The 12295-nt window shown below is 42.7% G+C and overlaps 1 protein-coding gene across 2 annotated transcripts; it reads right to left on the bottom strand.

Annotated features, from left to right (window-relative positions):
- Positions 1–5179: 5179 nt before the first annotated feature.
- Positions 5180–11542, bottom strand: gata6 (GATA binding protein 6). Of its 2 annotated transcripts, none has more exons than XM_084008581.1 (7): positions 11425–11542; positions 9915–10812; positions 9257–9429; positions 8383–8508; positions 8190–8268; positions 7988–8085; positions 5180–7378 (listed from the first exon to the last, which is right to left on the bottom strand). In XM_084008581.1, exons 2-7 carry the CDS (start codon positions 10756–10758, stop codon positions 7226–7228), a joined length of 1473 nt encoding a protein of 490 aa, XP_083864707.1. In that variant the 5' UTR covers positions 10759–10812; positions 11425–11542; the 3' UTR covers positions 5180–7225. The 2 variants fall into 2 exon arrangements, with proteins under 2 accessions (XP_083864707.1, XP_083864706.1); XM_084008580.1 differs by lacking the exon at positions 11425–11542 and adding an exon at positions 10920–11076.
- Positions 11543–12295: the final 753 nt, after the last annotated feature.

Genomic DNA, 12295 nt, shown 5'->3' with positions numbered 1-12295 from the left:
GCTGTAGCCTTGCATTGAACTCCCAAGAATCTCAGCGTACCGCTTTGGATCGCGGCAGCAGAGAAATACTTACAAGCGTTACATGATTTAGTGGTTGTCTTCCAAAGCAAAGACCTCTTTGGGCAGAAGGCTTGGTAATTCAATCACTTTTCCGTTCCGTTACGGAGCACTCTGGCATTGCACCGAAAAATATTCCATACCAAATAACCATTGTATTGACAGTGCATGGACAACTGTCTTCTGCTCTACCTTACAGAAACTTTATGCTGCTATTTCTAACTGTTTTTTGCACTATTACCATTATCATCATTACAAATTACAACATCATACAGGACATTTGTTGCTGCTAGTACCATCTACTGCATTTTTATATACAACCACTTTTATGATATTTTATTGTTTATTTCTAGTATTAGTAAATGTCTCATATGTTGTGCACTTTATTGTTTATTCTTTACCTTCGTGTTAATGGGTGGAGGCAGGAGAGATTCAGTAGACTAGTGTAAATCTGTGCCATAATAAAAGGAGGAACCCTGTCTCCTCCAAAAGTATGTTCCCACGCAACTAAAAAAATAACACAACACAGTCTGGTTTGACCTGGACTTCTGTGGACTCGTCTGAAACTACACTAGGGGAAGACTTAATCATCACAGTATCACCAAGTCAGTTAAGCTTCATGAAGACCATTTAGGATGCACACGTGATTGAGAATCAATTTCAGCTGCTTTGGTGCAAATGAATGGAGAATGGAGAGGCAAAAGCAAGACAAACCCCCAAAGAGGGAATGGTTTAGATGTGGAGGCCACAGACAGATGCTCTCTCCTTCTCCGCTTCTCTAGCTCTGTGTTCTGCTAGTGTTCCTGTCACTACTTGCAGTAAGAGGTGATACCTGCAGCCCAATCAGGTTGTACATAGTCCAGCTCCTATTAGGTCACAAGAAGGTTTGCTGGACCAAACTGTCAGAAACAGACTCCATGAGGGTGGCACGAGGGCCCGACATCCTCTAGGACCAGAGCTGCGTTTCAATAACAGTTTGAGTCGCCCTCGCTCACTTGCCCTAAGCACTTGCCCTCGGGGGAATCCCCGCCGCCATCTTAAGGGCTGTTCCATTTCCCTGAACAGCTGAAGTGAACTCCGTGAGATCGACCCTTGAGGGCTGAGTGATCGAGTGAACAACGATGGTCACTTCAGAGCTGTATATCACCCACAATGCATTGCAGTGGTGCACGAAAAATATGTCCATGCGGTGGCGATAATGAACCTCAAACACCATTGTCTGCTGTCTATTCACCACCAAGGAAGAAGAAGAAAGAAGAAAGTAGAAAATGAATTAAATTTAATTCATTTTCTTAAATTGTGCAGTTAGACTGTCTGTTGCAGAGTTATGGCAGAGCCCACCGTTTACAAGTGTAAGTATATAAGCCGACGTATTGCCATCAAGCGTAGAATACGTCTTCGTCTCAATGAACAGAGTCTCCGCATATTTTGTGTAATTTGGAATAGGCAGTATAGCGCTACTCCAACAACGTGTGGTTGATCCATGATTGTCTGGGCTGTAAGTGAACGAGGGCAGGTGTGTTCCATTTACCTCTTTCACTCCCCCTCCGCCCACTTTCCCTCCGCCCTCCAAGTGGCCTCCGTGTGACGTCATAGCAAGGGCTGAGGGCAAGTGAGCGAGGGCGACTCAAACTGTTATTGAAACGCAGCTCTGGTCTCAGCCACAGAAGACAGCAGGTTCACTCTGACCACAGTGTTCCCTTCATTTCTCAAGAGCAAACATGATGCAATAATGCAAAACATTACCCTTGAATCTTAATTCCCAAGGCTTGTTGTCAGGGAACATCATTTTTCGGAGAAAAGGCTGTTAAATTGCACAGTTCATAGATCAATCAAAAACAATAAATGAACAGGCTAACATAACAACGTGGACAAATGTGGAGCTAGGCTGCACTATCAGGGAGGTTAATGTATTTGCATAGAAAGTAATTGTCTCAAACTTTTTAGGTCATTTATTTACTATATTTCTAAACATCCATGTTAATATTGAATTAAAGTGACTTAAATACCTCTGTCTTGCTTTAGCCTTGTTGTTTGGTTTCTTGGTTGGTGCTTACAAGAAACAACTGTCAGCAGTTCAGCTTCAGACCCTCACCAAACATTAAGGATTTAAAAAAAAAAATAGTTTCACAGTTTATAACATGCTTTTAAAGATTTCTACAAAATAAACACCAAACAAATGCTGGCCTCTCTTTCAAGTGTATCAGGAAGAAGGTTCCAGGTGAGCTTCCACCCCATATTATAGACTCTGCCCCCTTCCTGGGTCCTAGTGCTAGTTAGTTATACCTTCCCTTCCAGACTCCATCATGCAACCAAAAATGATCCGAAGTAAAACTATTATACAAAACCTAAAATGTTTAGGGAAGTATCTGATTAATTTGCTGTCTTCTAAAAAAGGATGTTTTTTTAAATTAAATTGCGTTTATCATCAAACAGAAATGCTTCCACGCTGCCCTTGTTAAAAAAACAACCCTGTCTACAACTCCCCTTTACAATAACCTCATGTTTGCGCTCGCTTAAGTGCCAGTTTGGCACAGCGTAGGCAGCAGAACGTTCCCAGCAGTCTGCACCTTTAGGAGGAACAACAACAGATTGAACAAACACAAAACGTGACCAAGCCAGGCATTTAATCGCAACATGGTTTTGTTTGTCGCGAATGTTTGCATATCAGAGTAGAGCTTTATTTACTGTGCGTGCAGTTCCAGACGCTAAAATATTCAAGTAGAAACATATTTCTTCCTAACAATATGTCTTATTTCTCTTGCATATGGGCCGCTGAGTTTCTATCACCCAGAGGACAACAGGGACATTCAAGGCCAAACATTCAGCCCCCTTCTCACCTCCTTATCATTGTGGTATTGTTTTTCTGGGTGCAGTGAGGTGTTTGGCATGGAGCGGCATTCTAAACATCAGGCTCCCAGTCGCTCTCCACATCCCAAACATCTACAGTTTACCATTCCTTCATGCAGCGTCACATTTAAGAAACAGGTCCTGAGAAATTATGTAATTTTTATATGGCAAAATAATGTCTAATAATGTCTGTTTTGTATATCGTCTGTGTGTAAAGTTAAGGTTCACATGTCTGCTCTCATAAAGGCAAAATCTATCTCTGTCACAGTTTACCTGCTTTCTTCATAAATACTACAAGTAAACTGTATTAAAAATATATTCCACTTCAAAAATTCAACTTCAACTTCAGACATTCATTGTCTTTGATTTTTTGTCATAATGATGCAGTGATGATTTCTGGGTAATTGATTATGTGATGAACTATCCCAGTACAAAAGCCGAAGTAACTAATTTAAATCCCACACATTGTTGGTAATATATATATTTTTTCCTCATAGTGTGTGTGTGTTTGTGAGTGTGTGTGCTTAATAACTAGCATGCACTGGGGTTACAACCTTAGATTTTAAATGTCTTTTAGGTTAAAGTGTTGTAGGTTGCATGGAGCTTTTCCTTTTTTTTGTTATAACAAAGCGTTTCTTTCCTCCTCCCATTAGACCCAGTTCCTATGACCACTTCCTGAACACTCATGCACACACATCATACACGTCACTCTTCTCCACCAGGAGTGTCATTCATTCCAACACCCAACCTTCCCTGAACACACTCCCACCGGTTCTGTAATAGGTAACGCTGACTATATGAGACACTCACATTTAGGCTTTAACACGCTGTTTTATTATTGCAGAGAGCGAGGAGTTGTGTTTCCGTTTCTTGCATTGGACCTCCCTCCTTACTTCCTGTGAGTAAGGCTGGGAGATATATATTCATGACGGGGGCGAAGGAGGGGCCTTTCTTCTTTCGGTCATGGCTATGTTTGCTAACCGAGAGGGCAAAATGCTGTGTGGACACAGCTTTGAAAGCACAGTTTGGCTTTCTATGAATCTGACGAGGTGAATAAATCGCAGGATTGACAATCCAGAAGAATAAATGATTCATATGTGCAAACTCACTTTCCATGAGAGATCTTTTGATGGTATCCGAAAAGTCTCCACAAGCAGGACGGCTATGGTGTTTTCAAGTGTTGTTTCTCCCACAACTTGCCCCTGTGTCTGTTGAGGAAACCCAAAAGGGCTGAGTCAGAGATCCCATCTCTTCCGGAGGCCGAGGCAACGGCGCTCTCCTTTGAAAGGCAACATGGAAAGATCAGCGGGCATCTCCTGGGGGAGCCGCATGGGCCACGCTGTGCCGCTGCCCCCGTGGCCAAACAGCAGTCTGCTGCTGCTGCTGGGTGAGCCTGCGCTGTTTACTTTGAGAGGACTTTCAACCCTGTGTAGCCATCAAGATCTCTGCATTCCTCCTCTTTGTCTGTCTACCCCCCCCTCTCTTTCCAGCTTTTCCTCACTCATTATTCCCAAACTCTGTGACAAACGCCACTCACAATGATCACTTTGCAGGAGAATAACTGCAGGTTGCATCACCGTGTGTGAACGTGGTGGTTGATGTGACCCCTCAGCTCTGCGAACATCCATCCACATGAGCGTGCAGGGAGGATCTCTGTGTTTATGTTTCCTCCCTCGCAGCACCATGGATACCAGTCAGACGGTGCCAAGGTAGGACCACCTCATAAATTCACTAACCTATAAATATTTGCCCGTTTGGAGTTCAACACTAGTTTGCATTTACATATCTGAAGGTGCCTTTGTAATTTATCTGTGCGGAGGCTCAAGGACTTAATGTCTGGTGGGGGGAAAAAATAGAGCTTTATGATAAATGATCCTCGACTTAAACAAAAAGCAGTTGCTCTTCTAATAAATCGTCAAAAACTTTTGTTTTCCAAAAGAAAGAGAAATAAGTGCAACTGCAATGTTCACCTCTAAACTGTGGATGTGGATGTTGTCCTGTGTGGCACATTCCTCCACACTCAATAAACCCAGAGAGATCAATAAGATCAATATGTCAAAGAGCAGACAGATAATGCTAAGCCCCGACATAAATCTTAAACCATCTCTAAAATCTTTTCATGTGGTATTACTCACAGGCCATATTCGCTTACGTACAGTAAACATTGTGACAGGTACTTTGAGCTGCTGGTTCAAGAGGACACAGGAAAGTGGATTGTGCTTTGAGCCTTCAGGGGCCGGTAGAAAAGAAAAACTCTTAAGTGAAAAAGCTGTCAGGAAGAATAAAGGCTTGCTTTAATGAAACATAAGCAGAATTTGGAGGCAAGCCACCCAGGACAAAAAAAAAAAAAAAAGCCGGAAATCAAAATCCGCAAGAATATTTTTTGGTTTAAGATGCAATTTTTAAACAACATTTCTTAACCCAGGAAAACCTTGCCTGGTCTTAATTTTCCCTCCCATGTCATGAAAACATCTGAGAAAACGACAGCCAGTATTTGTTCCGCCAGGGAGAAACGGGGAGTTAAAACACGGCTATGATTGCCTCACACAAAAATATGCCTGAGTAATTAATATTATGCAAGAACACGGTTCTTTCCACAGCTTAAAAAATATGTATCATTTGTCCTTAAAACACAGGGTAACTCTAAATTCATTTGCATCACAGGTACAATTTATTGGACGGAAATTTAAATAAAATAATTTTGTTTAAAAAAAACAACAGCAAAAAAAAAAAATGCTAAAATAAACATGATATTTCCAAAAAAATAAATAAGTCCAGAAGAATGAATGGCATGCCCTTTTTTTGGATGAAACAATTTGTGAGAGAAAAATAACAAATGACCCTCTTTACGCCATTTTCACATGTAACTCATTAGATTGCCTTCAGGTTTAAAAAATCGCCCCATGATTGTGTCGTGACCTGAAATAGCTTGCTGTGAGTCAGCCCACACCGCTGCTGAGGCCGTGCAGACTAAGAGTGTGGAAAATCAAACATAACCCCTTGAATTTGGATTTGTGCATGCCACCATGCAGCTGTGAGTTCTGAAATCCGTACCACAAAGAATTATCCAGAGGAAAATAACACATTGTCATACGACTTGCTAGCTTCTTTTATTCCCTTTATCAACTGTCCACTTTAACACCTCGCCTTGTTAAACTAGTGGGCCGTTACACTCCCTCACACAGATTAGTCAAAGTCATCAGAGTAACACAAATTTGTTCAGAGGTGACCTCACTCTCCGCTCGAGTCTGATTTTTGGTGTGACATGACGCAGTCGTACAGCCTGCGTCGTGAAAGGTACACAGTTTATCGTGAGTCAGGTAGCGCAGTCGACAGTCTTCTTCTGCAGTTTATGTCTTGTAACATAAAGGTCAGTAGGCCCACAGCTATTCTGGGTGTGCTTTGTTCAAACAAGCCATTCAACTGCTTTACATGTACAAGAGTTTTTTTGGTAGCTCCGCTTCCAGAGTAGTACCTTAATGCTACCCAACAGCCGACAACATTTCAATATCAAAAATTAGTCTAAAAGAGTTGATTATTTGCCTTTTTTTTTCAGTAAATAATTAAACAAAACCACTCGATGACATCGTCATTTATACCCTGTTTAAACCAAACTAATTTCAGTCAAATACAGTAAGAGCTTTCAGTGGAAAACATGTGCAGATCCAACACTACTGTACTACAAACAACCACTTATAAAGAAAAAAAAATTAGAAAAGAAGACATCAGAATGGTTGAACTTCTACGCTATATTGATATCTTTATTAACAATCATTACCATGTTTTCAACAATGGAAGATTTATAAATATTTTTTTTTTGATTCATAAATGTTGTCTCGGCACTTGTGGCATGATTCCAGTTGTGGAAAGAAAACAAAACAAATCTAAATGTCCTTAAAGAATATAGAGCTTTACGAAGCAGTGGTATCCAATCAATAGCTTTTTCTTCAGAGAGGAAATCCAGTATGTACATGATGGCTTTATTTTAAGAAAGTAGGTCTGTGCCATGGTGGATGGGAGAGATATCGAGTGCATGGCGGCTCCAGAAACCATCCAAAGCAGATCATCTGGCCTGGAGATTCCCTTTGTTTTTTTAAGGCAACAAGACCCCCCACACCATTCTGGAAACCAATCCCAGCTATTCCACGCTCCGGTTCAGGCTGGCAGTGGGACTGGAGGTCTTCTCTTAACCCTGTCCAACTCTTCTTGCATCGGCTGCGAGGAAGGAAACAAACATCGGCCCCCCGAATACTTCCACACTACATAGCATCCAGACAGATGGAGCCAGGGATCGCTGTCCTCCCGAGGATTTAGGTGTTCAAGCTAAAGCCATGGAGCACCAGGGTTCACCCCTCACTGAAGCTACATCTGGCTGGGACAGCCCCACGCTGGTGTACAGGCTGTCCTGGCCCGAGTACTTCACCGCTGAGCTGATTCCCTCCCCTGAGCTGGACAGCACGGACGAGCTGACCTGCGACGCCAAAGAAAACATGCATTATTAGCCTGAGTGTATTGCTTTAAAGCAGACAAGTGTTGCCTGGAATAAAATTCATGTTCATGTTTCTGAGCATTGTGACGCTCATCTCACTGTAATGTAGTGACACATGTGTGAGCAGCAGTCAGCACCACAGTCAGCCTGCATGTGATTTACCTGCTGTGGCTTTCAATTTGTTCACTACTATATATTCAGCCCCGAGGATTCATCAAAACAGCACTTTGTCATTTGTAACAAACGAAAAGTGCCTTATAAATATAATGTATTATTATAATAATAATAATTATTATTATTATTATAATTATATGTTTGACATTTAAATTAACAGTATTATTCAAAGGATTTATTTTCTTTTTTATTTCAAATTAAAATCCTGTGTCTGTCACACATATGTGATGCTTTTAATACAAAACAATATATATATATATATATATATATATATATATATATATATATATATATATATATATATATATATATATATATATATATATATATTTTATCCATATATATATATATATATATATATATATATATATATATATATATATATATATATATATATGGATAAAATAAAATTCTTACCCCTGACACCTGTCCAGGGGGAGAGCTGGTTTTCGAGCAATCTTCTGAATTAGATGAAGATGTGGATGTGGGAGTCATAGAGACAGAGTTGTTATTTCCTAAAAACAGGGAGAGAATATAGTGTTGAGATAAAAAAGCAACAATTTGATGATAATTAACCAGAACAAATATAACTATTAAGCAATAATTATCAGGGACTCACCCTTTGTTTTATTCAAGGTCTTCGGTTTTCTTTTCCTTGTCTGGATTCCTTCTTTCTTCATGGCGAGCGGCCGAGGTACCTGCAGATTTGATTTAAAAAAATAATAAATTATTATTGCTGATGTGTGAATCGTTAATTCGTCGAAGTGGGAATTACGTTTGAAGGAAATGTGCATCTAGAAATGTTGACTCACCCCGTGCAGTTTAGTGTAGAGCCCACACGCGTTACACACCGGCTCTCCCTCCGCGTTTCTGCGCCACAAAGTGGTCGTGCTGGTTTGACAATTCGCGCAGGACAGGCCGATTCTTCTGGACGTGGACTGGTGAGGGAAAAATACGCAACAATGAATTGATGTCTTGTCAGACAGGATGTTAATGTGAATAGATGTGAGCTTACGTCTGTCACTTTAAGTTAAAGGAAATGCTTTTAAAGTGAAAAGTCACACTCCACTGATTTAATTACAATTGGCCCTTCACGCCCTGTTTCCTAACAATAATACGAGACACGAGACGCACGGCTTTTTACAGGACGTTTCTTTTCAAGCGGCCATGCGTGACGCCAGATTCCGAGTAAAAACGGTGCGTAATGCGCGTAATGGCACCAGGAAAAGACTCACCATCGTCGTCACCTTTCAGATTTTATTACCCAACATTGCGACAGAATAAACGCCTGAATGATTGCTAACCAAAAACTCCATGCATGGTTTATTTTAATCTAATTACGTCAGTGCTTACAATTATGTTTCAATAAATGATAGTAAACCTCCTTCGAGAGATACACTTCCAATATCGTATCAAATTGTAATAAATTAATATTATTGGGTTGTGTGTATGTGTGCACACAACACAAACTAAAATGTCAACGCTGTGGTGTATTTTATAAATATATTTCTGCTCTAATGTGATGAGTTACCATTACAATTAGTCCAAATGTGTTAGAAATAAAAGTCGGACCTAAAGCTTGATATATCGCGTAAAGCTCTCAACGTGTTCCGTCGGTGATAACCTCCAGCCATTGTTTGAAACGATTAGGCAGGAAATTGAGCGGTTAAGTGGTCCCCAGCTTACCGTTCGTTTCTGTGGTTTAATTAATGGCCGGCTGAGCCCATTCATTTTGCTGTAAAGGCCGCAGGCGTTGCAGAGAAAGTGGCCCGTGCCGTCGCGCCTCCAGAGCGGCGTGGAGATGGAGCCGCAGTTCACGCACTCTCTGCTCTCCCCCATGTCGTCCAGGATGTCTGAAACTAAGAGACAAAGACTTAGCATTAGCACATTGTTTGACATGCCAACAGGTTGGAACTGCGTTTCACGGACATCGATGTGAAGCCAACTGATCCACGGCTGCGTCATAACCTCACAAACAATGTATTCATACTTTTTTTCTTTTATTTCTATGGTTAATACCCCAGGGTTGCACATATTTTAGTCTGTTATAGACATGCGCACACAAATATACCTGGATTATTATTATTTATTTATTTTTTGCAGGACTCACGCACTTTCAAACCAAAGTTGGCCCAATCTGTAACCTAATATTTTGTAGTACTTTATTAAACATATATTTGGTATGCCATTATTTTAAAACTTTGGAGTACTTTGCCTACAGATACTTTGCTACACGATCGATTACAGGAATTCACTCAATATTCCAGATAATAAGAATGAAAAATAATTCCACCATGTCCACTTCTCATCTTATAGAACTTTGCAGATATATTTCGTGTCTCACCTCCGTTGGGTCCTCGAATCAAAGGCGCGCCTCTGCTCTGCAAGGTGTGCAGCATCGTGTTATCAAAGGGCCCCCCGGTCCAAGGTGAGGGCAGCTGGGACAGCTGCGGCGCGACGTAAGGGGAGTACGGACTCGCGTAGGTCCCGCTTAGGGGCCGGGAGAGGCCGTACTGGTCTCTGCCGCTCACGTTCAGCGTGTTGCCGTAGCCGGTGTCCCGGGGCGTCCCGTTGTTCATAGGCGGGCTTGGAGGGTAGTGGAACCGACTCGACGTGTGCGGGCTCCCGGTGCTGTATGAAGGGCTCTCCGGGGCGGACTGAGACCACACCGAGTGGCTGGAGACGGCGTGATTGGGCTGCGTAGAGCCGCTGGCCTGCAGGTAAGACAGGCTGGGGATCATGGAGCCCATCCGGGAGCTGGGCACGTACACGGGGGAGTTGGGGTTGGAGTGCATATAACCACCAGAGGAGGAATCATATCCAGTCTGGCTCTGGGCCGCGGCGATGGCCAGTGTTTGGTACATGTCGGTCGGGTCCACCAGCAAGCTCGCCTTGTGCACTCCGCTGGAGAGGACGAGTTTGCCGCCCTGGTCTAAATCCGTAAAGAGCGGGATGTCCTCGGCGGTGGTCACGGTGTTGTTGGGGTGTCCGAAGTGAACGTAGGAGTGTAGAGACCTGCCGTCGGAGCGGCGGTGCCCCAGTGCGTCAAGGTCGATCGGAGGTGTCCTCAGCTCGTCCGAGGTGGCCCCGTCCCTCCTGCTGGGCAGGTAGGCCTGCTCAGCCGGTGACCCTGGGCTGCTGGATACTTCTCGCTTGACCATGGACCAGCTGTGTTCGCCCAGGTCCATCCAGGAGCCCTTTCCATACACCGTAGGGGTTAATAAAAATCGCGAGGGAGTACCCTGTAAGAAAGAGAAATCGTTAGGATAGTAGAAAAGAATATGTTCAATGTGTGTGTTTTAAAATGTGTCCCATAAACATCTGTAATCCAAAATCAATAAAAACTCGCCAAAGATTCTGGAGGAGCGACCATTCTAGCTGACGACCAGCTCGCTTTCATCGTTAAACTACAGCGGCCTACATTTCCCACAATAAAAGAAGGGACACGCTATGAAACCCCGCGTCATCTATACGTCCAATAAAAACACCATCCAATGCGCGCAGTGGCTGCCATACTCCCATCAAGCGCTCTTAAGAGGCACTGCTGGACCCGTCGGTGTCAAATCTCTGTCCTCACACACACACACACACACAAGTACACACACACACACACATAACAGATAGGAAACAAAACGCAATATGTCTTCACGGCGAAAGAGATAACCGTTTGATAAGACCCAAAAGAGATAAGGGCCGAGGGGGCAGGCTGCTGCGATCAAACAATAACCCCCGAAATGATGGTGGAGTTCCCGCTGAGCCCAGATGTTTCCAGCGCGGCGCGACGGGAGAAAGACGGCGACAGGCGGGGGAGAGGAGGACACACACGTCGGGTCGCTTTAAAAACCACCACGTACCTGCTAGTTGGGTGCCATAGGTCGCACGCAAAGTTCCTAATAAGCGAAGCCGCTGCTGCTTCTCCTGGGAAGTAATGGGGAAACGTCGGTGCGGTCTGACGAGGTTTATGAGAGGAGGCGCTTGTGGCGGCCGCGGCCGGAGGAGGCGGACCAATCACGAGGAGCGCGAGCGACTGGGAACGCGATGGGGGTGCCAGCCTGTAAACTCCTCCAATCAATCAGCCGGAGACACGGCGGGGAGAGAGAGAGGGGAGAGAGACCGAGAAAAAGTATGTCTGAAACTTCTAATAACGTGCAAATGCAATCAGGTTTCAGAGAGTTTTGGACAGAGCTCGAGCTCCGCCCCCCCTCATCTGTTTGGGTTTTTAATTGTATTAAATGTAGGTTTTCCTACTAATCAATAACTAACACAGGTCTAAACTCTATGTGTTGTTTTATTTGTTTGTTTGCTGACATTTATTTAAAACTTCCTGTTGACGAAAATAGTGAAATGTAACTTTATTTTGATGTTTTGACTCTAAAGCTTACTTGTTGTTCTACTTTGTTTAATGTACAATTTACTGCAGTAGATTCTATTTACGTGACAGTTAGTTACTTTCCCCATGTGTACATAATAATCACACGGTCGACTGATTCAAATAGAACACATTATTACACAAATTAAACCACATAACAGTATAAAATGGAGTTGCAATGAGTTCCAATTGCAACAGTAAAATGTAACTTCCTCGTGAATGCGCATTAAAAAAATAATCCCATCATTTAATATATAGGCTAACAATCACATGTTTTGTCTGCATAACAGATCATTATAATATCACATATTTTCAAAGCAGGATTATCACTTGTTTTCACTGTTTTTTTTCAACTT

Source organism: Eutrigla gurnardus (genome assembly GCF_963514095.1).
Source record: "Eutrigla gurnardus genome assembly, chromosome: 4".
NCBI classification, from domain to species: domain Eukaryota; kingdom Metazoa; phylum Chordata; class Actinopteri; order Perciformes; family Triglidae; genus Eutrigla; species Eutrigla gurnardus.
This window is presented reverse-complemented; position numbering and strand designations above follow the sequence as displayed.